This window comes from Phyllostomus hastatus, unplaced genomic scaffold, assembly GCF_019186645.2.
Source record: "Phyllostomus hastatus isolate PE091 unplaced genomic scaffold, TTU_PhHast_1.1 phas_scaffold_60, whole genome shotgun sequence".
Lineage (NCBI taxonomy): Eukaryota > Metazoa > Chordata > Mammalia > Chiroptera > Phyllostomidae > Phyllostomus > Phyllostomus hastatus.
This window is the reverse complement of record NW_025334038.1, coordinates 14,891,147-14,918,832: the sequence shown is the minus strand read 5'-3', so window position 1 is coordinate 14,918,832 and position 27,686 is coordinate 14,891,147. Positions and strand designations below refer to the sequence as shown.

Below are 27,686 nucleotides of genomic sequence, written 5' to 3'. Positions count from 1 at the left end.
TATTTGGTTTATTAGATTCTATCAGAGAAATCACTAAATTACTGTAAAATAACATTTTTTAATTAACCATTTTAACTGTAGTTTTTTTCCTTTATATTTTAGACCTTTAAAATAAAAATAAACACATCTGTTGTCTTCCCACAGTGAGGAAATAAAATGACATAGTTCTGATTTAGGAACTGGATGATATTAGGTAGTAAAGCCCATGAAATGATAGGTATTTGAAAGACTTAGTATGCTAGAGGAAGTTTCAGTCCTAGGTGAGGCATGCCAGAAAGTAAGTTCATGTAGAGGATAAGGGTTGGCACTGTTATGAGGTCTAGACTATAAAGAGATTTGTTAGCGTTGTGGTTTTCCTTTAGCATTATTTTAGAATTACATTTGAATTAAACACATACTAAGATTCACCAGGCAATAAATCTGCATTTCTTTAAAAAATTATAAATGTACGGAGGAGTTTGGAATTACTTGAAAGGGGCAGCCTTTTTATTGGATTACTTTTGATAATCTAATACAAAATCAGGTGAAAGGAAATAAACCTACTATAAAATGTAACACATGAATGTTCAGTCCCCCCTTTCCCTAAAATAATTTGTTAATACCTCATTCATCATATAGACTTAGGGTGACCACAAACTTCCTTTTGCTACTGTAAGTTACACAGACATTACTTGGTATAATATATCTCACCTTTAAATAGTTTTTAAAAGATTTTATTTATTTATTTTTAGAGAGAGGAGAAGGGAGGGAGAAAGAAATGGAGAGAAACGTTGATTGTTTTCCTCCTATAGGTGCCCTGACCAGGGACCGAACCTGCAAACCAGGCATGTGCTTTTACTGGGAATTGAACTGGAGACCTTAAGTTTTGAGGATGATGCCCAACCAAATGAGCCACACTGGTCAGGGCTAAATAAGTTTTTAAACATTTTTTGAAAACTGGTTCTCATTGACATACTGAAATGGTTTTGATGCATGATGGCATCAGAAGATGAGCTTAAATTTGTTATTTCTACTTGTTGAGTGACCAGTTTTCATGATGAATGAATAATAGTGGTAATGCCTATCTAACAAGGGAAATCATATTGTAACATATGCAACACTTTCTGTGCTGCAAAGATAGAGTACTTACTGGTGGTGAAAATGTTTTGTGTCTAAGCCAGACTTGTGCACATATAGATTCTTAGGAAATTATGTGCTTTTGAAGTTAATGACCTTCATATTGGGGATCTCAGGCTAAAGCTCCAAATTTACATGATATTATGCCATGGGCATAATATGCAGTTGGGAAACTGGCATTTACTTACCCTCTTCGTCATCCTCTTTACATTAAAGTCTTCTTTGGAAGGTAGGTAATGGGTGATTTTTTCAAAGTTTTTTTTTTTTAAGCTGATTTTATTTTATTGTTTTAATAATCTTTTAAAATTTTATTTTTAGAGAGAGGGGAAGGGAGGGAGAAAGGGAGAGAAACATCAATGTGTGGTTGCATCTCACACACTCCACACCAGAGACCTGTCCCGCAACCCAGGCATATGCCCTGACTGGAAATTGAACTTGGCAACCTTTTGGTTTGCAGGCAGCACTCAATCTACTGAGCCACACCAGGCAGGGCTAAAGCTAATTTTACAGTTGATAATTAAGAAGGTATTTCTACCTTTTCTTTGGGGCAGAGAGAGACTTTTTAATTATTCCCCTCAGGTATTTCAAGACTTCCAGTTTTTAGCTTTTGTGTTAAACATATCATTATGAACAGAATAACTTTAAAATATTTTTTGACAAAAAACGGTCATTTTGTTCTTTATAGTAGATTTGTTTGTGTTACAGAATCTTGTGTCTAAATAATTGGCATTCTTGGTTTTTGTTTTTTTACCTATGCTTCAATGTGATTAATACTTACAAAAACAACATTCAGCTATAAAGTGGGAGACTGCATATAAAAAAAAATCTTACAAAGAGTACCAATGAAAATTTTGCTTCATTTTCTTCTTACAGCTAATCTATTCACAGTTCCTAATAGTTATGATATGTACTACTTTTTAAAAGAAAAAACACAGCCTCTCCTACCTTTTCCTTATACCTTCAGTTTTGTTATTGTTGGGTATTTTCCTGAAGTTTTTGTTTTAAAATCTTTGGGAACATTGGTGTAGCCCAGGCACTTGAGCACGCCTCCAGTTGAAATGACCACTGAACTCCTGCTTAGTCTACTAATGAACTTGGCTAGACAGACTTCTTTTACGCCTTAAGAAGTTTCACTGTGATTATCAGGAATGGTTTTTGTTTTATCTGAACTTTTCAACATGTTTTGGCATGGTCTTGACCTTAAATGAAAAATGGAAGAAATCTTATACCAAAGTCATCCAAAGCTGCCTCTCCATGAATTGTGAGATGTGTATTAAGAAACTGTGCAGTACTGGAATAATTTTGTAATCCATTTTGTAAAACATTTAGTCTTTTTTATTCTACAGTTAGTATTCACAGGTGTCAGTACCCTTGTCAAAGACCACCAGCAGCACACTTGTTATTGAACAATTTTGATTTATTACTTACTGCAGGAAACTACACAGATCATATGCAACCATGGTGTGTCTCAGAAAGGGGGTGTTATAAAGACTGTATTGTAGGATTTGGGCTTGGGGTAATATGGTGGAAAGTTCAAGGAAGTGAAGGCGTTCACTAATTTACCATAAAAGCAGTGTTTGGTATTTGGTGAACTGTGTAGAGACCTCGTCTTTGTATTCTGCATGGTCTCAGAATGACAATGTGATGTGTTTAGTGAGGCAGTGAGGTTGTCCAACAGGAGGGCGAAATGTAAAAGTTTAGCTGTAAATGTCAGATTAGTTTGTCATAATGAAACTTAGCTGTGACTGTCAAGTTAAATCTCAGAGATCAGGGGCTAGCCTGTTTTTTGTTTGTTTGTTTGTTTGTTTTTTTCTTCCTTAAAAGCATTTAAATCCTATATAGGGACCAGCTGGGAAGCTCAGCATTTAGTAGTGTATTGGGCATGCTACTGGAACACATTACAACAATACTGACAATTGCTTTTATAAAACAGGGCAGTTGGGAAGCATGTCACACAAGCCAATTTTCAGCTGATTAGAAATAGTGGGTAAAATATGAACATGTTCATTTTAAGAAATACGATGATTAAGTTTTCCTGCATTAATCCTTTTGGGGGACCAAAGGGTTTACTCCACTAAATTTAGTGTCTAGAAATTAGTTTTTAGTGCTTCAGGAGTTTTTATACATCTGGGAGGAGTAAACTGTTCATTTTCTGTAATGTTTCTATTAATACAAAGCAGTAAATATCAAAGGGATTTTAAAAGCTTTTAAGATTTATGAACTGTTACATACCTTACAATTAAAAATCATAATTATAAAATTCCTTATGAACTGTCAGGTTGACCTGAGGCAAAAGGACCATGTTTTCACAGCTCCACTCTCTACCAAAGATCACTGAAGGGAAATTTGCATTTATTCATTTATTCATAAAATTGCTGTGGGCTATGTGCCAGGCTAGGTGCCTGGCCTTGGGTATGGAGGAGGGTTTCAGTCATTCCTTTCTTCTTGAGCAGTACAAGTGGTGGCTGGCTGCAGATTTTTGGTTTAAAAGCATCACTTTAATGGTATCTTAATTTCACTTATCTTTTATAGTAAGCACTGCATTGTATTATAATACATAGAAGAGTATCTGTGATTAATAAAGTAGTTTTTGTAGTTTTGTGACTTTAAAAATGGTAACTTTTCAAAGTCACATTTTTGGAGCATCTATTCATGCCAGTCTGGAGACACCTTTAAAATATGGAGGTTTTTACAACAAAATTTGTTTCCTAGTAAACTTCAAGACAGGCTTCTTCAACTGTGTATTCACCTTTAATAATAAATCATGGGTATCCTCCTTAATGCTGAATAATACTTAATAATTCTTTTTATCATTTTGTAAAAACTAAGTTTTAAAACTTAGAAAAGTTGGGTTTGTAGTTAAGACTTAACTGTGAGTACTTACTAAAAGTCTAGAGCACATTTGGGTAAAGTCACATGGAGAGAGAATTCAAAATGTCTAGCTCCATTAGACATATCATGTGGTACTACTGGTTCTGCTGTAGAACTTTTATGTAGAAATAAGTGTAATCATACATAAGTGTTTTGTTACTTACATCTTCATAACTTCATCATATAGCTTTGCATGTTTTTGAGAATCTAGAATATCTTTAAGAAAGGACATAGATTGCATAACTTGATACATCTTGCTGCTTATTGATGGAGCAGCAGTAGCACTAGACTATTGTTGATTTGGACCAAACTAAGGATGATAACTTTTCAGAATAAGGTTTTTCTCTTAAAGGCCATTCCACACAGAAAAATATATTCATGTTAATTTTTAAGTATTCTGTCATTTAGATTTTATTTACTAAGTACAGTACATATTTTTGCATGGGAGAAGTATTCCAAAGTTACCACAGTTTTCAGGATTGGTAGGGAACTTAACTATGTGGCCATTTAAAAAAAAATAATTACAGCAGTTTCTTTAAAAAAAGAAAAAGATTTTATTTATTTTTAGAGAGAGGGAAAGGGAGGGAAAAAGGGAGAAAAACATCTATGTGAGAAAGAAACATCTATCAGTCACCTCTTGAACACGCCCCAACCAGGGACTGAACCTGCAGCCCAGGCATGTTCCCTGACTGAGAATTGAACCAACAACTTTTCCCAGCCAACTGAGCCACTTCCAGTCAGGGCACTACATAATCATTTTTATCTGTGACTAAATTATATGTAGATTCCAGAATGTATCTTTGTATAATGTAGGCATATAGGTTTGTGGTACATTTCTCTTGTTAGAGTGCTTGGAAAAGATTTTGTATTTTGAAACTAAATCTGTCTGGGCAGCCATCCACTTTTGTAATCTCCATAAAATTTACTTTTATTATTATTTACTATAACCACTAGGTTTTTATTAATGTCTTTTTTATAACTATCCATTCACCAGAAGGATTTATGTAGAATAGTACCAGTTTACTATTTCTTTTCAGGATCAATCATGAGTGTAGGTCTGTTTGTAATGTCATTTTTTTTTCTATAAAAAGGGTGGGGTAAATTATAGTTTGTGTATTGTTATCTTTAAAGTTTTGTGATAGCTGAATATAGTGTAATTTTTGTTTACAATGACTTATTAATATTGTTGAAACTCTTCCCCATCTGCTCCAAAATTCTAGAACAGTCATAGTTTTTACTTGGGGCAGTCTTTGTTTTTCCTCTGGCCAAGTTTAAACATTACTCATCTGAGAGTTAGCTGGTCTGGCTTTGAATCTGAGCTCTGCCACTGGGCAAGTCAGTCTTCCTCAGTTTGTGTTTCCTCCTCTGTAACATGGGCTAATGATACCTACCTCACAGGGTTGTTGTGAGGGTCCCAGAAGGACATAGGAGCACTACTCATGTTGCAGGCCTAAAGTAAGTGTTTGTTGGTTGAGTCTGTAATCTGATGCGGGGAAATATCTGAAAAGTCTGGAGGAGTAATGAAAGTATCAATTTAAGTTAATGTAGTTAAGAGGGGGCTGGAATTGATAGGAAGGGTATTATAAATGGTTTACTTAAGAGGAAGTTATTTACTAGTAGTGTTGGGATGGGGTATCATATATAATTATCCTTTTTTCAGTGGTGATTCTTAGGTTTAAAATAAATCTAAGAATAAAACTAATTGTATTATAAGCCACATTTAAATAAATAATATTATATTAAAATGGAGCTATGGCTTATTTTTAAAACTATGTAAGTCCTCGTGCTGCTTCACTTTTTAAAACTATGTAACTCCACATGCTCTTCACTTCCAGTGTCATCTCAGAACCATAGTATAATACCTTAAGGTACTACTTCACTCCCACCATCCCCATGCACTGTTCCCAAAACTCTGTTCTTTCCTTTATTTGGTTGCTTGCTTCTTTGTTTTTATTAGATAATATATTGGAATCTTTCCTGAGAGCCACTAGCTGTTTCTTTGTTTGTTTTTTGTTGTTGTTTTTTTTTGAGTTCTAGTTAGGTATATCTATACCTGATGTGTATAAGATATACTGAATTATTCTCTAAATTTATAGCAGAATATTCTTTTCATTGCTACCTTTACTAGATTTACATTATCTTGAAAAATATAAAAGCTAAAAATGATACATTTTTGTTGTGTGGATTGTTGATTTGGGCATTTTAACAGACATTTTAAGTTGGATCAAAATTAAATACTGTGTTGTTACAGATATTTATGTAACTAGCACTGTGGTCATATTGTAAGTCATTTGTTCTATTTTTCTTTATTCTTTGATTGCCTACTTTTATTGTTGCCTTTTCAGAAAATGAGTAGTGAAAGAACAACCATTCTAGAAACACAGTTCAGGTTCAGAACCCTTCACACTGCCACATTACTTTTATTTGTATTCAGTGTGAAGGCTGAAGATGAGAGTTAAAGCCAAGAAACTGAGAGCCTCATGGTCCCTCACATCCTGATATACACACCTGCCGGCAGAGCAGAGTTTGGCAGTGTTGCTGCAGGTGCCTTGCTGACCAATATTCTTGTTTTGGGAAATGTTGAGGTCATAAGTTAGTGATTTTGAAGAAATGTATACAATGTGGTCATACACTTACACAAATGTGTTCTTCAGAATACAACCATCAGACAAGCCTACTATCAGTATTCATCTTTTAAGAAGTGTTTCCACTAGTTGAAATGGATTTACTTTGATCTTTTTACACCTTGTCCTATCACCAGGAAGAGGACAGATGATGAATAAAAAGGGCTGACTGCATTATCAATTAATGACCTGTATGGGGATATCACTTAAACCTTGGCTTTACTAGCAGCACCATTCCCTAATCAAGCAAACTGAAGACCAAATGCAACATTAAGATGCATTTTTTTTCATCAGCCACGCAGGGCGTCAAGTATGTTCTGTGTATCACATGGAAGTAAGATTTGAAGAGAATTGTATGGTCTGGATTTACACATTTCCACTACGTGCCATATGAAAGGCAGAGATGTATGGTGCAACAGTGTGGGGGGAATGGGGTGGGGGGAGTAAGGGAAGAATTGGGTGGGATTAATGTTGAAATTGTTCCCTCAAGATTTTTTTTGCCTTTTACAAAGTTAATATAAAAAGTTATAACAATTAGAAGTAAAAAGTCGGTGTCTTTCACTTTCTCACATGAAGAGGTTATCACAATTTTGTTATTAGTTTGGTGTACATGTTTCCACAATTCTTACGCATATACAAAAATATTTTTTTAAAGAAAATACACGCAATAGAGTTATACTACAAATTTCTTTTGCTGTTTGCTTCTGTTATGACACGGTATATCAGGGTCATCTTTCCGAGTCTTTTTTAGGTTACTGCTTTAACATTCTGTGTATAGCAAATGGCTACCATAACTTATTTAGCTTTCTCATTAATAGACATTTAGGATTTGCAAGAGATTTTTGCTAAGACACAGTTGTGCACTAAGCTTGTTCCTTTATAGTTGTTACCACTCATGTAAATTTTCCTTTAGAATAGTCTCCTAAAAATAAAGTTGGAGGATCAAAGAGTATGAACACTTAAACTTTTGGAAGATAGTTCTGAGTTATCCTCACCATCTGGAGTCATTAATGACAAGGTTAGGAATGTTGTGGTGTAGCCAAAACTCTAGAGGTAACATAGAATTTAACATTTTAGGAAATTTCCACCGTTTATAAAATGTAACATTATTTTTATTTTTAATTTTACTTACTTATTTTTAGGGGGGAAGGAGAAAGAGAGGGAGAGAAACATTGGTGTGTGAGACAATCCATTGGTCGCCTCTCTCATGCCCCCAGCTGGGGACCCAGCCTGCAATCCATGCCTGTGCCCTGATTGGGAATCGAACCAGCAACCTTTCAGTCCACGGGCTGGTGTTCAATCCACTGAACCACATGGGCCAGGGTGAAATGAAACATTATTTAAAAAAATTATAATTTGCACACATGGTAATACAATCTTTTCATCGGCACCATAGAGTGAAGGAACTTGTAATGTAAAAATCTGCCAATCCTTTACCGTTTCCCAGTGATACATATGGAAAGCACTGAAGGGGTTCTCAGACATGGAAAGAAACATGTCATTTTTTAAAATTCAGCATTTCCAAATTATTTGACCACAGAACCCATGATTCTGTGCACTGTTGTTTATTAGAACATGCTTTGTGAAAACACTGCCTAGAGGTGTACTCTTTCCAGAACTGACTTTCCATTTAATTTTACAGATTTTATTAATGTAACTTTCTAGATGGCAGAGTTACTAATAGCAATCACTTCCAGTTGATGTTGACTGTTGGGTCAAGTTTAAAATCATTTTACAAAAAGGAAGATAAAAGTGCTAATAAATTGCATTCATTCACCAGCATACACGTTACTTATGCTCCTTAATTTTTTAAATTCTTGAGTTCCCTGAGCTGTCAAAGTGTCTGGCTCTGGACCATGACTACCCATACCCTTTGCCTTAAACTGATCTGTTACATTTTATGTTCTGCAGCTGGAAGTAGCTTGAGTTTGTTGTTAATGTTTGACACATTTTCTTGAATAACAGTTCTTCAACTGTTAATATTGTGTAAGATAGTATTTGAATTCTTTGTTAGCTTTTTTTTCTTCCTGTATTAGAAAATATTGGTGCTTTTTGTAATTTATGTGTAAAAGAAATTTTCCTTAAGACTTGTTTATATGATGGTCTGATCCAGGAAAAATAAAACGCAAAAATGGACACGATTTCTGACCTTCAAATAAAACTCTCTATGTTGGTTTTCAGACTGTTCACCCAGCCTTGGGGTCAAATGAATTGTCTTAAGGCAGGGCTGTTCACTAGTACCTGCATGGGATGATAGGTCCCATAGGATATACTGAAGGCTGTGTAGGAGAGATGAGGTTCTCGAAAAACAAAGTTTATGTACAATTTCACAGAAGCCAGGCAGCCTCCTCCTGTAACGGAAACGTTCAAAAACAGTCCTTTCCTTAATGGCTTCTGTCCTTCATTGCACTACACTTTTATGGTCCTGAAAGGAAATAACAAGGAATGCTCTACTTTCTACAAAGTAAGTCCAGAACTGTTCACCAAATAGCTAAGAACTAACCCATCTATCCTGTTATTCTTAGAATTTTTGGGTTTATTAAGGAGTCTGTATTTTTAGGATCTCCTTTAAAAAATTAAGTATTTTTTATTAGTTTAAAGCATTTTTAAATATATTCTGCATCTTGCTATTTCTGACATAATTATGCAACATTTTTTTAAAGATTTTTTTGTTGTTGTTTTTACTTGGCGGAGAAAGTTCTCTCCAAAACCTGCATTAATTGTTTTATTAGCTTAATTTCAGTCTTTATTCAGAAAACTTTTTTATGCTGTGTTAATTTGCTTAAAAGTTATTATAACTGGACTGTGTAATTCTACAAATACTCCCATGTTCAATCCTTATTTCGTTTAATCACATTTTAGAGATTGAGCACCCATATTAGGAGCCCAGTAAATGTGATGCACACTTGTTTTAAATTAATGAGTGAAAAAATGATCAAGTGGAATCAGTAAATTACTGTTTATGTCCCATTGGTATAAATTATAATATACAATTAATAATTGCTTTTCCGCAAGTAATTATGAAGTAATTAATTGGGTTGTGTCAGATACAGGTTAATCCACAAAGCAATGCCACCCATCTTCAGGAAATGCTAATTCTGTCACTTTTAATTTCTCTAGGGCCCTGACAGAATGTTTAGCTAAGAAAATATGCAAAATTCATTGCCTTCAAGGTTTAACCTCTAAAAGTAACCCACTATGGTTACATTAATTTGGAATTCTTTGCATGGAGTTAGGTCATGGTTGCTAGATTCCTTTATTTTTCACAAGACCCTGGTTTACAGAATCAATCTGATTTCTTCTTGGGTGGTTAAAAGAAGTACTTCATTATGTATTTTTACATTTTACCCCAAATTTTTTCTTACAGTTCTGAGAAATGAAAAGGTATGCACAAGTTTGTCTTCACAGCCTCCTCAATTCTACTTGAGAAAGTGAAAATTGATAAGTGAAACAAAAGGACCTATTCTGCCACTTTATTTGGATATGTTATATTTAGTGAGGTTAAGGGAAGATTGGAATGGGAGGAAGGAAATCTGGGTCACCTCTAGCCACTGGCTTAATCCTTCTAGGCATCAGTTTTCTCTTATGTCAAAATTACAGGGCAGGACAAATTTGCAGGTCTTCCCTACCTCTAGTATCAACTGAAGATAATTTTTTTTGGTTATTCCTGTTTATTGTATAACTGAAATAGTGAATATGGTTATGAGATTTAAGGAGAAACTTTACAGAGGCTAACTATAGTTTAAATCAATCTTGTCCAGTAGGGCTTTTTGATGGAATAGTCTACATCTGTGCTTTCTGATATGCTAGCCACTAGTCACATACGGCTTTTGAACTGTGAAATATCACTAGTATGACTGAGGAACGTAATTTTAATTTGAATTTAAACAAATAGCCACATGTGGCTAATAGCTACTATATTGGGCAGTGCATGTTAAATTCTTAAGTATTCAAAAGAAATTCCTCATATTGATGTAGTATGACAATCTTGGTTTTTAGTGATTTGCAACTAGAATCTGTTAATTTTAGAATTTGGCAGTTGAAACTCCAAGCCTCAATACTGAAATATTTTTTCAAGCACATCCTCCATTTCTAATTGCGGTCAAGTACAGATAAAATACTGTGATCTTTCCCAAGGGTCCAGAAGTCTACTTGGGAAATATGTGCCTACATCCCTGGTTTCTTTAAAGCTCTGCCATCCTACTGAGGAGTGCATGTGTCTACTAGTGAACCTGTAGACTGCTCTCAGTCCCCTACAGGATTATAATCCTGTGCCTGTGGTAGACTTTTAAAGATGTGATCTGGAGCAGGTTTGGGGGTGTTGAGAGTTTTGTCTTTATGTTTTTTATAAGCTTGATTCTGAAAAATTGAATTAGATGCTACTTTTAAAAATACTTGAAAAAGTTTTTAGTCCTAAAGTTTTTAGTCTGAAAATCTTGATCAAGATTGGCAAGATATTTTAATATTAAAATATCTATTATTATTAATATTAAAATATCTTAATATTTTAATATTAAAATATCTAGGTCACTAGGCCATAAAACAAGTTGTTACTTGAATGAAGTTTTCATTAGATCTGTATAAATTGCTTCAGGATGACAAATATTACATTCTTGGAATTTCCATGTGTGGGTATCAACAAAGATTTTTATCCTCAAATTCCAGACCTTTGAAATGACAAAAGTTAATGTAGAGTCAGTCATTCTTTAGGGTTAATGGTTGAAGTTGCTATGTGTTTAGCACTTTATGAGATAATTTGTGTACATTTAATTTTTCATATATGGCATCCCAGATCACAAAACCCATGATATTTTTGAAACTTACTTAATTCAGCCTTAATTTGAGTCTGAGAGTTACCAGTGATAAAATGCATCCCACTGAGACTCTGAAGCATATCTTCGTGGGATCACACACACTGGTTGGTTCTGTATTAGAAGATGAAGGTGTTAATTGATATCAGTCATTCACATGAGTTTTGAATAGAGGAAAATCAAAGACAGTTTCCATCAAATAATAAAAACACATGTTAGAAACTTCAAGTAAAGAAAACTTCAAATAGTGCAGAAGAATACATACCTTCTTAGTCCCATAGTATTTCTTCTCTCTAAAAAACTTACTACCAGCTTAAGCTTTCTTTTTTACAAATGGAACTAAATTATGCCTTGCTTTCTTATAATTTTTAAAAGTCAGTTATTGGCCCTGGCTGGTGTGGCTCAGTGGATTGAGCGCTGGCCTGTGAACTAAAGAGTCACTGGTTTGATTCCTAGTTAGGATCCATGCCGGGGTTGTGGGCCAGGTCCCCAGTAGGGGCACTTGAGAGGCAACCACACATTGATGTTTCTCTCCCTCCCTTCCCCTCTGTCTATAAAAATAAAATCTTTTTTAAAAATTTAAAAAAGTCAGTTATTGAGGTGTAATTTACCTATAGCTATATATACCATAATTGAATATATAACTTTTCATTCCTTCCAAAAAGTCCCTTTCCTCTGCTTCATTTTTGTGACCACCACCATAATCAAGGTATAGAACACTTTTGTAACCCCCAAAATTTCCTCTTTCTGCCTCAGTTTTTTAAAAATTCTCACCTGAGGAGTTGCTTATTGGTTTTAGAGATGCAGGGGGAGAGAGTGGGGAGGGAGAAGAAGAGAGAAAGAAAGAAATGTAAACTTTGATCAGTTGCTTCCTATACACAGTCAGATCAGGGATTGAACTTGCAACCTAGGTATGTGCCCTAAGTGGGAACTGAACATGCAACCTTTTGGTGCACGGGGACGGCTTTCCAACCAACCGAACCACCTGGCCAGGGCTATAGTTTTTAACAGCTGTATTGAATTCAGTATAGGGACATAACTAAATTTTCCTAAATCACCTTTCATAGGTTTATCTTCAGGTTGTTTCCAGTCTTGGGATTCAAACAAGGTGTAGTAAATTTCTTTTAACATTAATCTTGGTGTCTTTTTATAGCTACAGATGTAGGGTAAATTCCTAAGAGAGGGATTACAGAATGAAAGACTATGTAGCATTTAACATTTTTGGTAGATTTGGCCAAATGACTTCCCCAAACAGTTGGATTAATTTGTGGATGAAAGGGCCTGTTACTCTGTATTAACACTGGGTGTCACTAAATTTAATTTTTTGCTAATTTGATAAAGGAAAATATTACCTACCAAAGTAACTTGCATTCAGTAGTGGGTTGTTTTTCCCCTCATTTAAAAATTTTATCAGGCCTTGGCTGGTGTGGCTCAGTGGATTGAGCGCTGGCCTGTGAACTAAAGGGTCACTGGTTTGATTCCTAATCAGGGCCCATGCCTGGGTTGCGGGCCAGGTCCCCATAGGGGCACTTGAGAGGCAACCACACATTGATGTTTCTCTCTCTCTCTTTCTTTTTCCCTTCCCCTGTCTCTAAAAATAAATAAAATCTTAAAATAAAAATAAAATCACATCAAAAAGTTTACACACACAAAAAACGTAACTCATGTTGCTTGTGGTTAAAACCACAATATAACAGAGGAAATGTGAATAGGCAAACTTTACCTTTAGTTCTACTATCCCAGTATAAATTCCATTTTTTCCTCATCTATACCTCCATTTTCATAATTATACATGAACATTTTAATTGTCCTTATACCATATGCATAGTTTGTGTATGTATTATTTTGTTTTGCTTTTTAAAAGATCACTTACTGAGTATTTTTTGTTGTTATTCTCAGAATCTTCATCTTTATAGTTGTATGCTTATTTGGCTATGGTACAGTTCAATCATTCTGTTTCCAAAACTTTTTATAGTTTTTCACAATTAATTGATAGGCTTCAAATACTATATTTTAAATATAAAATTTTTTTAAGTCCTTTAAAATTATTTCCTTAGGATAAGTTTTTACTAGTCTGATTCTTCTGGATATAAATATACTGATGGTGACATGACAAGGTATAATTTTATCATTTCAAATAGTTTTTGTCACTTCATTGGGAATTCAATAACTTTTCTCTGAAGAAGGAAGCAGTTGTATATCAATTTGCTTCTGTGCTTTCTTAATCTATTTTTTTTCTCTATTCAATCTTTTATTTTTTTATTTTTAATAACAGTTTACATACATTAGTTTCAGGTACAGCATAGTGGTCAGACATTTGTATACCTTATGAAGTAACCGCCCTAATAAGTCTAGTACCCATCCGGCATCATACATAGTTATTCAAATATCAGTCATTCTGTTACTCCCTGTGGTCTACTTTGTGTCCTCATGATGACTTTTGTAACTGGCAATTTGCACTACTTAATCTCTTCACCTTTTTTTGCCCATTCCTCACCTTTCCCCAATTTAGCAATCATCAGTTCTCTGTATGTTTCTGTTTTGTTTGTTCGTTTATTTTGTTTTTTAGGTTATGTATACGTGAAATGATATATAGTATTTTTTTTTCTGTCTGACATTTCTATTAGCATAATACCCTCTAGGTTCATTCAGCCTATTTTTCATTTTTTAAAAAAAAAATTTAAAAATAGACCCAGCTGGTGTGGTTCAGTGGATTGAGTGCTGGTCTGCAAACCAAAGGGTCTGTGGTTCAATTCCCAGCCAGGGCACATGCCTGGGTTGAGGGCCAGGTTCCTTGTGGGGCGTGCAAGAGGCAACCAAACATTGATGTTTTTCTCTCCTTTTTTTTTCTCTTCCCCTCTCTCTAAAAACAAATAAAATATTTTTAAAAAATGTATGCTACCTGTAAAGATTTAATACCTACTTTCCAAAGGCAATTAACCCACTGTTATTTAGTAAATTCAATTTTTTTAATTGATTTTTTTTTCTTAATAGATGATTTGCATCAGTGGTCTCAAACATTTTTGGCACCATGGACCAGTTTCATGGAAGACAGTTTTCCATGGAAACAGGGCTGGTGGTAGGGGGGGATAGTTTGGGGATGATGATTCAAGCACATTACATTCAAGCTCACCTCCTATGTGCCTGTTTCTTAGCACGCCTGGATAGGAGCAGTCTGGCTCAGATGTTGGGGACCCCTGATTTACATGTTTCAATATTTTAAAAATATCAAACAATAATACAATGGAGACACCTTACCCTTTTCCCTCCACTACTCAGTTTCCCGTCTTGGAGGCAGTTAATATTGTTAGATCCTTGTGTACTTCTTTAAGGCACATTTTATGCCTTTTGAGCAAATGTGTGTATTTGCTCTGTGAGTGTTATCTTTTTTGAAGTCACAAATGTTAGCATGCTGCACATATTTTCTTAGATACTATTTGTATTAAATTTTTTGAAAATTAGATAACATGCCCCTGGTTGGTGTGGCTTATTTTGTTTGAGCATTGTCCTGTTCACCAAAAGGTCGGGAGTTCAGTTCCTGATCAGGGCACAGACGTAGGTTGTGGGTTCCATCCTCGGTTAGGGTTTATATGGGAGGCAACTGATTGATGTTTCTCTCTCACATCCATTTACCTCCCTCCCTTCCTCTCTCCCCCCCCTCCCCCGGCTTCCTCTAAAATCAAACATTTGAAAACATTTTTTAAAAAGTAGATAAAGTTCCCCTGGCTAGCGTAGCTCAGTGGATTGAGCGCGGGCTGCGAACCAAAGTGTTGGAGGCTTGATTCCCAGTCAGGGGCACGTTCCTGGGTTGCAGGCCATGACCCCCAGCAACTGCACATTGATGTTTCTCTCTCTCTCTTTTTCTCCCTCCCTTCCCTCTCTAAAAATAGATAAATAAAATATTAAACAAAAAAAGTAGATAAGGTTCATTGCTCAAAAATAAAATATTGTAGTCTTGGATAGACCCCCTTCTATCCTGCTATGTACTACCCTTCAGTGAGTTTTTATGCATTATGAAAGCAAATAAGATGTGTATATTATTTCCTTCCTCCTGTAACTCTTAGACTAACCTTTTCACATCTAATAAGGCAGTATGGAATAGATGTTGAGAGCAGTGGCTTGGCCAGCTCCTTGCATTCAGATTTGCTCTGCCACATAACAGCTGTGTGGGGGCAAGTTATTTAACTTATCTGTACTTTGCTTTGAATAGTAAGTACTATTCAAATACATGCTAAGTAAGAAATACATACATTTGCTAGTAGTAGCATTTTTATTAAAGACAGTGACTAATAAAATACTGTCAAAGAACCAGCCCTGGCTGGTGTGGCTCAATGGATTGAGTGCTGGCCTGCAAACTTAAAAGTTGCCAGTTAGATTCCCAGTGAAGGCAAATGCCTGGGTTGCAGGTCAAGTCCTTAATTGGGGGCGTGTGAGAGGCAACCAATTGATATTTCTCTCACACATTGACACATCGATGTTTCTCTCCCTCTCATTCTCCCTCCCTTCCCCTCTCTAAAAATAAAATCTTTTAAAAAATAGTATCGTGCCCTGGCTGGTGTTGCTCAGTGGATTGAGTGCTAGCCTGTCAACCAAAGGGTTGCTGGTTCAATTCCCAGTCAGGGCACATGCCTGGGTTGCAGGCTGGGCCCCCAGTGGGGGTTGTGTGGGAGGCAACCACACATTGTTGTTTTTCTTTTTCTCTCTCCCTCCTTCTCCTCTCTAAAAACAAATGAAATATTCTTTAAAAAATAGTATCAAAGAATCAGTATCAATTTTATTAATATTAATGATATATATGGATATGGTTAAATTCATTAACAGAAAAGGATAGATGGGTTCATCACTTCAATTTTACTTATATACATTTTAGAAAACTTTAGGAAACAAAATTAAAGCAGTTAAAAAATATTTTGTTCCTTATTATGGCTTGATGGTTTTATGTTTTTGCACATATTTGTTTAAACTAAACAAACTTTATGTAATGAAGGTGTCCCAGAGAAGGTGAAGGTAGAGATGGGTGCTAAGAATATAAACTTTTTTGCATAGAGTATCACATTTTAAAAATGCTTTCTCATGCTTTTCCCACTCAAATGTGGTTAAAATACATACATATCTACATATAATATTTAGTTTTAGATGATGATCTTCCAATTTTAAAGTTTTAAAATTTAGGATCAAATCACTAGTAACATTAAAAGTGTTTTTTTCTTTTTGTTTTTTGTTTTTTTGTTTAGATTCCTAACAGACTCATTATATATTTTTTAAAGATTTTATTTATTTTTTAGAGAGGGAAGGGAAGGAGAAAGAGAGAGAGAGAGAGAAACATCAATGTGCAGTTGCTGGGGGTCATGGCCTGCAACCCAGGCATGTACCCTGACTGGGAATCGAACCTGCATCACTTTGGTTCGCAGCCCGCGCTCAATCCACTGAGCTATGCCAGCCATAAAAGTTTTTAAGGCAAGGAGTAGGCTGGAGGACTAAATTGTATTTTTATTTAATTTGTTCATCCTCAATTTTTGTTTTAATAAAAAAATCAAAGGAACAACCAAAGCTGTCTTCCCCTTCCACCTTCAGATTCCCACTACAAAATAATTTACATTCATTGTAGAAAATGTAAAAACAGAAATACTATATGCACTGGTGTTTTTTGTTTGGGTTTTTAAACTTAGTTTCATGAATGCTTTAATATCATTAAATTATCTATAGTATCATTTCTAATAGGTGCATCATATTCTATTGGGCACATATGCCATGCTGAAATTTACCTTGTATTTATTGCCTACCCAAGGGCATTTTAAAAATGAACTGTATCCGTGCACATCTGGTAGATAAGTGTTTTTGGATATATATATTTTCTTATGATAAATTCTGAGATGGTGTTACAGGGTTGCAGGATATGTACTTTTTTCATGCTCCAGATAGTTGCTATCTCCCTACATGCTTGCCAGCATGGGGTGTTGTCTTTAGGTAGGTCCATGCTTGTTTGAAATGTGAATTACTCCCCTTCTGATTTAGTGCAAATTCTCTTTCCTTGCCTCTAGAACCATCTCTTTCTTCTTCTCTACTTCCTGTTTTCCTATTCTTTTATATCCTTCCTCCTTGCCACCTAATACTTCATAGAAACTGGCATGGAAAGAGAGGATTTGATGCAGGCTAGAGAAGTTGTTTCAGGTACTATTTACCTCACTCTTCACTTGCTTCTTACTGTATAACATGTTCTTGGAGCTCCTCTTGTACAGTACCCAGTTTTTCAAAGATCATTTCTCTCAGTTTTATAGATTCTGATTTTCACTTTTGTGGTTTTTAGTGACAGTTAATCTAATACATTGTGATGTGACCCCATATTCTAGCACAGTGGTTAAGAGAACTATCTCTGCATTCTAGTAGACCAGGTTCAGATCCCAGCTCCTTGTTCTTATTTACTGGTGTTGGAATCTAGGGTATGTTGTTTTAACCCTTCCAGTCCTCTTCTTTCACATTTTTCTCATTTTTTTTTCAAAATGGAGATAATGGTAATACTTTTCTTAGGATTTTGTTAGGATTTCAAGTACTCAATACATTATATAACATTTAGTAATTACTCAGTAGGGTATCTTTTGTCTTACCATCTCATCTGACATGTATGAAGGAAGCAGGGATTATTTTTCTCATTCTTCATTTGAGTCAATGGGATCAGAAAGATGGGATACTTTTCCTGTCATCACACCTAGAGAGTGGTAGTGTCTGAATGTGAATTTAGGACTTTTGTTTCAGGAATTACTGCCTGAGTAGAACTACTGCTTAACGTAGGAAAACTAAAGTTAATGACAAGAATTGAATTGTGCCTAATAATTAGGATAATATAGGAACAGCATGAAAAGTTTAAAAAGCTTTAGGTACTGGGGCTTGAGAGGTATAGCTCCAAAAAGCCTTGACTAGCCTACCAGCAAATAGGTGAGAAGATGAAGTTAGTTCCTGAGCATCTTAGCATGGAAAGAGAGGTTGCTATATATCCATAAGGATCCCAGACACAAAGACAAAAGAGTCTTTAAAAAGTTTAAGAAGATAGCTCTAGGATCAAAACATTTAATAGGTTTCTGTACTTTGATTCAAGGTAGAATGGAGTCTTGCTTTAAATATATATGACTGACTAGGTTTTTATGTTAACTTGTTTCCAACAGGGCATGGTGCTGATGTGAAATGTGTAGACTGGCATCCAACAAAAGGGTTAGTTGTTTCAGGAAGTAAAGATAGTCAACAACCAATCAAGTTCTGGGATCCCAAGACTGGCCAGAGTCTTGCAACACTGTAAGTGACAGGAATCCCACCTTGGTCCCTAAACAAAGGAACAAGGCTGCTTGTGTTCTTTTAACTTTTAGCTTTCTCTTCTCATGTATTTTAAAAAAGTGGTTTAGACAACAGATACACTTTTATCTACAGCTTTCTTATTAATTAAATATGGTTTTATCTTGGAATTGCTAATGAAATAAGGATTGGTTTTTATTCTGCCTTATACGTAAATGTAAATTTAATTTGGGTGTCTCAGGGGTGGGGTGGGGTGGGGTGGAGATTGAGAAGGAGGTGGTCATTACTATTCTTACTGTCCCTCATTATAAACATTTTAGCATTACAAGGAGTTGATGTTTATGTCCCTTACTAGACATATAGCCCAGTTTTGTCCATCTCACTCCATCTATTTATAGAGAAGTTTTTCCTTCATTTTTGAATCAGTTCTTATTTTTTTGCTTTAGGTGCTTATTTTTGATTCACCTAATACAATTTTCTCTTTGAATTATCTGTAAACATTCACAGTGATAGGAATGTGTTGTTAATGTATTTTTGACCAAGCAGCTGTATCCTGGTCCTTCTGATTGGGAATGAGCCATATCCAGAGTGAGCAGGTGGGAGCAGGACTGCCATGTTGCACACCTCCAATGTCCATTGTCAACTTGAATGCCATGGGAATGGTGCCTTGGAGCTGTGCATTGTGCAGGCTTCGGCTTGTTGCAGAGTCTCAACTTCAAATTAACAAATGAACAATCCCATGCTCTTTTCTGTGTTTTAATGAGAGGAGCCTCATTAAAGCTTTATTGAATAGTAATTTACATGTTCAAATGCTTCCCCTGCTTCAAAGTTAAACTTGTATATCCAGCTGAAGCTCTGCTGCTATTTTAATTGATTAAAGAAAGCAGTGCTTAGATAATGGACATTGTTTCTGTCATTGACCTATTTATTTCAAGTGTACTTTTAACTGTGGCACTATAATGTTATTACTTCATGCTTTATTACTTCTAGGCTAAGCCTTTTGCCATCTGGACCCATGTGCTTTTCAATAAAAATGGCCATTATGTGGATTTAGACTTATTTTGCATTCTTATATTAATTTCTTGGTACTTTGTTTCTAGTCATGCCCATAAAAACACAGTGATGGAAGTAAAGTTAAACCTCAATGGCAATTGGCTACTCACAGCATCACGTGACCATCTCTGTAAACTGTTTGATATCCGAAACCTGAAAGAAGAGCTTCAAGTTTTCCGAGGTCATAAGAAAGAAGCCACAGGTCAGTGACTGTCAGATATGCTTCTCATTCTGACTGTTGCCTGTAGCATTCTAAAGTTCTGATAATTTTGTGTTTTCTCTATGTTTGTGTTTTATAGCTGTGGCCTGGCATCCTGTTCATGAGGGGCTTTTTGCTAGTGGAGGGTCTGATGGCTCTTTGTTATTCTGGCATGTTGGGTATGTAACACTTACTGTGTAAAGAAGGTGTGTATTTTATGAAGAGAGCACTTGAAAGTGTAAAACATGATAACCCTTGTATTTTTCCTGAGTGTTCATACATCCTGTTTGTATCACAGACTTCCTGCAGTTTCCAATTTTGGACACCCAGGTTGGAATAGAAAACTTAGCACCTTTATTTTTGGATATAAAAGTCATTAGGAGTGAATTAAGAGTGTTTCTTATTGGTGAAATCATTCTTGAAGAATTTATCCCTCTGAATTTTGGGGGGGAAAAGAATATATTACTGATGATAAATCAATACCCCTGAAACATGTGGAAATGACAGAATCAAAGTAACAGGCTTTGGTAGTTTCAGCTTTGTGCTATACTAAAATAAATTTTTTTAAGTATATTTCATTGATTACACTATTACATTTGTCCCAGTTGATTTCTCCCCTTCATCCCCCTCTGCCCTACACTCCTTCCACCCTCCAGCATTCCACCGCCCTCCCCCCACCCTGTAGTTCATGTCCATAGGTTGTACATGTAAGTTTTTTGACTTCTCTATTTCCTATGCTATTCTTAACCTCCCCCTATTTATTTTATATTTACCATTTATGTTTCTTGTTACCTGTACCTTTCCCCCCATTCTCCCCTTCCCTCTCCCCACTGATAACCCTCCATGAGATCTCCATTTCTGTGATTCTGTTCCTGTTCTAGTTGTTTAGTTTTTGCTTTTGTTTTTTAGGCTCAGTTGTTGATAGTTGTGAATTTATTGTCACTTTATAAGTTCCTTTAACATTTCATATAATAAGGATGAACTCCTTTAACTTGACCTTATGTGGGAAGCACTTTATCTGCCCTCCATTCTATACGATAGCTTTATTGGACAGAGTAATCTTGGATGTAGGTCCTTGCCTTTCATGACTACGAATACTTTTTTTCCACCCCTTTCTTGCCTGTAAGATTTCTTTAGAAATCAGCTGACAGTCCCATGGGCACTCCCTTGTAAGCAACTCTCCTTTCCTCCCGCTGTTTCCAAGATTCTCTCCTTATTTTCAGTCCTGGGCATCTTAATTATGATGTACCTTGGTGTGTTCCTCTTTGGGTCCGGTTTCTTTGGGACTCTCTGGACTTCCTGGAAGTCTATTTCCTTTGGCAGATTGGGCAAGTTTTCCTTCATTATTTGTTCAAATAAGTTTTCAATTTCTTGTTCTTCTTCTTCTCCTTCTGGCAACCCTATGATTCGGACATTGGAGCGCTTAAAGTTGTCCCAGAGATTCCTATGCCTCTCCTCATATTTTTGAATTCTAGTTTCTTCATTCTGTTTTGGTTGGATGTTTATTTCTTCCTTTTGTTCCAAATTGGCATTCCTTAATTTTGCAAACGAACTCAATCGATTCTCTGAGCATCCTGATCACCAGTGTTTTAAACTCTGCATCTGACAGCTTGTCTGTCTCCTCGTCACTTAGCTCCTTTCCAGTGTTTTGATGTGTTCTTTCATTTGGGCCATATTGTTTTTGTCTCTGTGCACCTGTTACATTGTAAGGGCTTGGAGCCTTGGGTATTCACCGGGGTAGGGCAATCCTCTGTGCTGTGTTGTGGTGTTGTCTGTGGGGGAGAGGTCAAAGGGGGAACAATGCTGCTTGCTCTGCTCTAGCCCTACTTTCTTTCACTTTCTTTGCTTCTCACTAGTGGATTGTGCCATTTCAGATGCTGATTCCCAGGTGAATGGTCCTATGTGCATTTTAGGATCCCATGGGCCTCTCCAGTGCACTTCCCTGCACAACTAGGAGCCTCTCCTGCCTTTGTAACCCCCACAGGATTTTTATAACCAGAGGTTTTGAGTCTTTATTTTCCCAGTCAGCTAGCACCCACCTTACCCGCACGGGTTGCCACCTTGCTGGGTGTCTAGCGGCCTGTCTCTGTCTCTCCTACCAGTCTAAATGAATGTTTCTTTAATTTAACTCCTTGGTTGTTGGAGCTCCATGCAGTTTGATTTTCTGGTAGTTCTGGTTGTTTATTGGTTTTAAATTAGTTGTTATCCTTCTTTTGGTTGTGTGAGGAAGCAGAGTGTTTCTGCCTATGCCTCTATCTTGGCCAGAACCCTGATTGTTATTGCTAAAATGTTTTTTTTTTTTTATAACTGTTGTGAAAAAGACTTCTTTCTGTGGTGCTATTACAGGGTAGAGAAGGAAGTGGGTGGGATGGAGATGGCCCACGAAGGAATGATCTGGAGTTTGGCTTGGCATCCTCTTGGACATATTCTCTGTTCAGGTTCAAATGACCATACTAGGTAAGCTTTATATAAAAACAACAAGGAATTACTATATTCATGGAGCAGAAAGAAATAAGTATATACATTTTTTAATTGAAAGATTAGTGTATTAACTTGTAGTCCACTTATTCTTAGGAACATTTTTGTGATGGCTTATAAATACATATATTATATGTAAGAAAGAGATTGGGTATTGAATAGGACCTTGTTATTCAAATTTTGTTTTGCCTTCTGATTAAAAAAAATCTTCCTGAATTTTAAGTTTTCAGAAGAAAAGCATTATAAAATTGTGTTTACCAGATGACTGCTTAGTACTGTTAAGTGCCCAGAAATACACTGAAGTGATTCTACTCCCCTTCTCCTATTCACTTTCTTTTACTTTGCAGTAAATTCTGGACCCGAAATCGACCAGGTGATAAAATGCGAGATAGATATAATCTAAACCTATTACCAGGAATGTCTGAAGATGGAGTAGAATATGGTGAGGCTCTTGCATGTTTATCCTGCTTTGAAATCGGATATTCTGTTAAAATCTGTTAAGTATTGAGAAGTATTTACAAAACATTTTAACTTTACAGTTTGTTGATTTGTAAATCACTGATGGTAGGTTTCATTTTTATAGAAGTATTTTATTGGGCCAGTACATTTATCAAATCTCTGTTGATGGTGGATATATTCCTATTTATAGATGACCTGGAACCTAATAGCCTGGCAGTAATTCCAGGGATGGGAATACCAGAACAACTTAAATTAGCTATGGAACAAGAGCAGATGGGTAAGAAAAGTTATACCTATGAATTTTATTTTTATAAAATTTTATAGATCTGTTTCTTATGTTCATGATACTAAATTATTTTGGAAATGCCAAAATGATCTATGTTGAGAAATGTTGATATAAGTAATATAAACTGCATAAGATTTAAAATCTACTCTTCCAAAAAGGCATTCATTGATGAAGTGGCCACTTTCATTTCCTTGACTAATTACTTATTTTTATGATTATAGGGAAAGATGAATCAAATGAAATTGAAATGACAATTCCAGGTTTGGATTGGGGAATGGAGGAGGTGATGCAAAAAGATCAGAAAAAAGTACCTCAGAAGAAAGTTCCTTATGCAAAACCTATTCCTGCTCAGTTCCAGCAGGTGAGTGGCTGTATCTCATTCATGCATTGGAGGTTTTGCTCGGTGAGTCTGATTGAAGTTCAGAATATGTTTCTCTGGATTGTTTTATCTGTTGAAGATAATTCTGTACTATAGACTCTTTTGGAGCATTTTTTTAGATATTTCAGGCATGCTTAGACATAGTTCCCATCTGCCACTTTGCAGTTAGTGCTGAGTTTGTCATGAATTTTCTCTAGATCTTTTATTCTTACCTACTTATTATCCATGCTGTCAGAGGAAGGAAGAAAAAGGCAGGGAGCACAGAGAGTATGTTGACTTTCTCCTACATTGTCTGTCTTCTGCTTTATTTGTCCCTCAACGCAAAGTGTATTTGCCCTTTTAAAGAGGCAGGCAAGCTTTGCATTCATAATAACATGCAAGATCTTACAGCTTTTGTTAATTTAGTAATTTTTACCTAGTACTGTGTTTGCCAAATTCCATTCCTGTGTCAGTACGAATTAGCATTAGAAATAAAGACAATAAATATGTCAGGTGAGCCAGTTTGTATTCAGGAGGTTAGCATTAGCCAATTATAGAATGGTTTTCTCATTTTGTCATTATAACTTACACATCTAGGGTATATTTTAATATTTTCTTGTTTCCCCGAGGCTTGGATGCAAAATAAAGTTCCGATTCCTGCCCCAAACGAGGTACTGAATGACAGAAAAGAGGATATTAAATTGGAAGAGAAGAAAAAAACACAAGCAGAAATTGAGCAAGAAATGGCTACATTACAGTACACTAACCCACAGCTTTTGGAGGTATGTGCAGCTCTTTAGGGGGATTCAAGATGCTTAGAGAAAGTAGTGATACCATTGTTTATTGATATGCTCATAAGAAGGGATGGGATTTTCAGGTGGATCTGATAAGCACCACTGTTTCTTACTGGTATGTTAGGGAGCTAGTTTCTAGCCAGATCAGTCAAGCAGTGAGTAGACCTCAGTTAAACATATGTTTCTAATAGAAAAGATAAAGCCAACATAGCTTAAATTGGAATTCACTTATTTATCCACAGATAAAATAATTTTTCTTTCTCTGTCAGCTTTAAAGCAGGTGATTTCCTCTTAATTGTCCTACTCTCACAGCTACCAATAATGATATAACATTGGTACATTATTGGGCTTTTCCTAGTCAACGATAAATAATCCTGATTGCTGTGTCCCCAGCACCTCACTAGAGTGAGTCTAGAGGCCTGCGTGCCCTCTGGATTATCTGAATGTTAGTTACATGGACTCTTGTTGCTGTTGGGGTGTTAAGAGGTTAATGCCTCATGTTTGTTCTGAGGTACCCCCAACGAAATAAGTGACAGCAGTATTGTCATCTTCTAGGGCTCTGGCTTATTTTTCAGTATGCTTTTTCTTTCTTTCTTTCCAGCAACTTAAAATTGAAAGACTTGCACAGAAACAGGCTGAGCAAATTCAGCCTCCTCCATCTGGTACCCCTCTCCTTGGACCCCAGGCCTTTCCAGGACAAGGTCCAATGTCTCAGATTCCTCAAGGTTTTCAACAGCCCCATTCATCTCAGCAGATGTCAATGAACATGGCGCAAATGGGGCCTCCAGGTCCACAGGGACAATTTAGACCCCCTGGACCTCAGGGACAAATGGGACCACAAGGTCCTCCATTGCATCAGGGAGGTGGAGGGCCACAAGGATTCATGGGACCACAAGGGCCCCCAGGCCCACCCCAAGGGTTGCCAAGGCCTCAGGACATGCATGGGCCCCAAGGAATGCAAAGGCATCCTGGACCTCATGGCCCTTTGGGACTTCAGGGACCACCTGGACCACAGGGTAATTCTGGTCCTCAAGGTCATATGGGTCCTCAGGGTCTACCTGGCCCACAAGGTCACATAGGCCCCCAAGGCCCACCTGGTCCCCAGGGTCACATGGGCCCTCAGGGGCCTCCTGGTACTCAAGGTATGCAAGGGCCACCTGGTCCCAGAGGAATGCAAGGACCTCCTCATCCTCATGGGATACAAGGTGGGCCAGGGTCTCAGGGGATCCAAGGTCCTGTGTCTCAGGGACCTCTGATGGGATTGAATCCAAGAGGAATGCAGGGCCCTCCAGGCCCTCGAGAGAATCAGGGTCCTACTCCCCAAGGCATGATGATGGGCCACCCGCCTCAAGAAATGAGACCTCACCCTCCAAGTGGACTACTGGGACACGGCCCTCAGGAAATGAGAGGTCCTCAGGAGATGCGAGGCATGCAGGGGCCTTCTCCTCAAGGATCAATGCTGGGCCCTCCCCAAGAATTGCGAGGGCCTCCAGGCTCACAAGGTCAGCAGGGGCCGCCCCAGGGCTCTTTGGGACCTCCACCTCAGGGTGGCATGCAAGGGCCCCCTGGACCTCAGGGACAGCAGAACCAAGCAAGAGGGCCACATCCATCTCAAGGGCAAATACCATTCCAGCAACAGAAAACAGCTCTACTAGGTGATGGGCCGAGGGCCCCCTTCAATCAGGTATTACTTATTTGCAACTTGTGGGCATTACACATTGGGAAAATATACTCTGCACTGAGGTGACACTTTCAAATGCTGTGGAAAACAGTCACAACTGATATAAATGTCTCTCAAGTGGTGATACTGGCCTGAGAATAGCAATACAGCCAAAGAAGGAGATAATAATTAAATAGAACATTAAATACATCGCAATATGAGTCTACTTCTCAACCTGTTTTCTAGTAGGTGTTCTTCCATAAGAGATTAACTTTCAGTTGAGTACAGTTTTTTTTTTGAATCTCTACGGGCACTTTACTCAGATGGTCAGTGATCTAAGAAGATGGTGTGTTTGTACCCTAACAGACTGTTTTAAATTCCACTTTAAAATGGCCCTTTTTATAAGGAGAATAAATATGTAGGTAAGGGGTTCGAAATTCAGGGAAAAGTTAATTGGATTAAAAAAACTGCAGCATTTTTGCCTTGGGCAGTAGTCTTTAGCTGTGGTCATCTCACTCTGGAGGACAGTGGCTCAGATACCATCTTGAATTGCTTGCAGACACAAAGGTGGAAGTGTTTCTGGTCTCCTGGAGTCAGGGTGAGTCATACCTTCAGTTTCTGGAACAATAGCTTTTACATGCTCAGTTGAATACAGTTCCTAATTGTTCCAGGGCCCCAGAAGAGCTGTGGCCCTGGGGAGGAAGCATGGGTTCCTCTGAGTCTGCCATGCTCCATTTTCTGGGTCCTTTACTTTGTAGCATGGTGTTTCATGGGCCTGCCAGCAACAGAGCCACCTCTTATCTACCTGACAACCGTACCTTTAAAGATAGTATGGGGTGTTTAACTCACTATTTTCATTTCAGTGAATGCTTTTAGAGGTCTCTCAGTCCAAAATTACACATTTTCAGATGTTGATCCTCTGGATAAAATTCTGTTCAAATTGTTTTTAGCTTACTTACAAAAATATTTATAGGAAGGAGTATTTCTGTAGAAATTTTCTGGGCCCTCTTTTAACAATTCTGTTTCTCTCAGCCAAGTTTTATTGCCCATTCCCTGAGCTTGTGCTTGAGGGGTCATGTGAGAACAATTCATGTTGGTTGGGGAGAATTACAGAAAGACTGCACAAGCATGGATGGATTTAACATTGTTCAGCTCTGGGTTTTATGTTCTTGTGAATTTCATAGTCTGGAAGCATTATTTGGGTGAGTGAGTGAGTGAGCTAACGTTGACTCCCTTATACTCCATCCACTTGGAAGAGGACTTGCTGCAGATACTATGTGTAGAAAATACACTCTGTTAACACCTTGGAGAATTCGTAATGTGAAAGTGATGGTCAGATTTACTGAATTAAAATAAGTAGCTAAATAAGTAGATTATGTGGTACTCTTCAGTAGATCGTCCAGAACCTAAAAATGTCGCGGCAATGGAGAATCTGATGGCATTTGAGTTTATCTCCAGAATTTATTGTGCACTTTTCAAAATTTAGGATGAGTTTAATAAACCTAGGTTACCACACTGAAATTGCTGTAAAACTTGAAGTATTACATATTTTATGAATGCAGAGTGTACTTGTGTGTGTTTATAATTTACTTACACGACCTTGTGGTAGTGAATTAACAGTTTTCATTTTGGAGGATAAAAACATGAACTTTAGCTTCCACATTATGACTGAAATTACAAACATGTTAGGTTC

The 27,686-nt window shown here is 36.9% G+C and overlaps 1 protein-coding gene across 6 annotated transcripts in view; it reads left to right on the top strand.

Annotated features, from left to right (window-relative positions):
* The window catches only part of WDR33 (WD repeat domain 33), a 95,180-nt gene that overhangs the window by 52,361 nt on the left and 15,133 nt on the right, over positions 1-27,686 (top strand). For 4 of the 6 annotated variants that reach the window (XM_045826046.1, XM_045826045.1, XM_045826047.1 and 1 more), the window contains exons 8-16: positions 18,583-18,709; positions 19,807-19,961; positions 20,059-20,137; positions 22,305-22,415; positions 22,784-22,878; positions 23,086-23,172; positions 23,403-23,542; positions 24,169-24,321; positions 24,935-26,017. In XM_045826046.1, the coding sequence (XP_045682002.1) occupies positions 18,583-18,709; positions 19,807-19,961; positions 20,059-20,137; positions 22,305-22,415; positions 22,784-22,878; positions 23,086-23,172; positions 23,403-23,542; positions 24,169-24,321; positions 24,935-26,017 (2,030 nt within the window). Of the gene's footprint in view, positions 1-6,641; positions 7,005-7,753; positions 7,814-18,582; positions 18,710-19,806; positions 19,962-20,058; positions 20,138-22,304; positions 22,416-22,783; positions 22,879-23,085; positions 23,173-23,402; positions 23,543-24,168; positions 24,322-24,934; positions 26,018-27,686 lie in introns of those variants that run through there. The other 2 variants (XM_045826051.1, XM_045826049.1) reach the window with 2 other exon arrangements.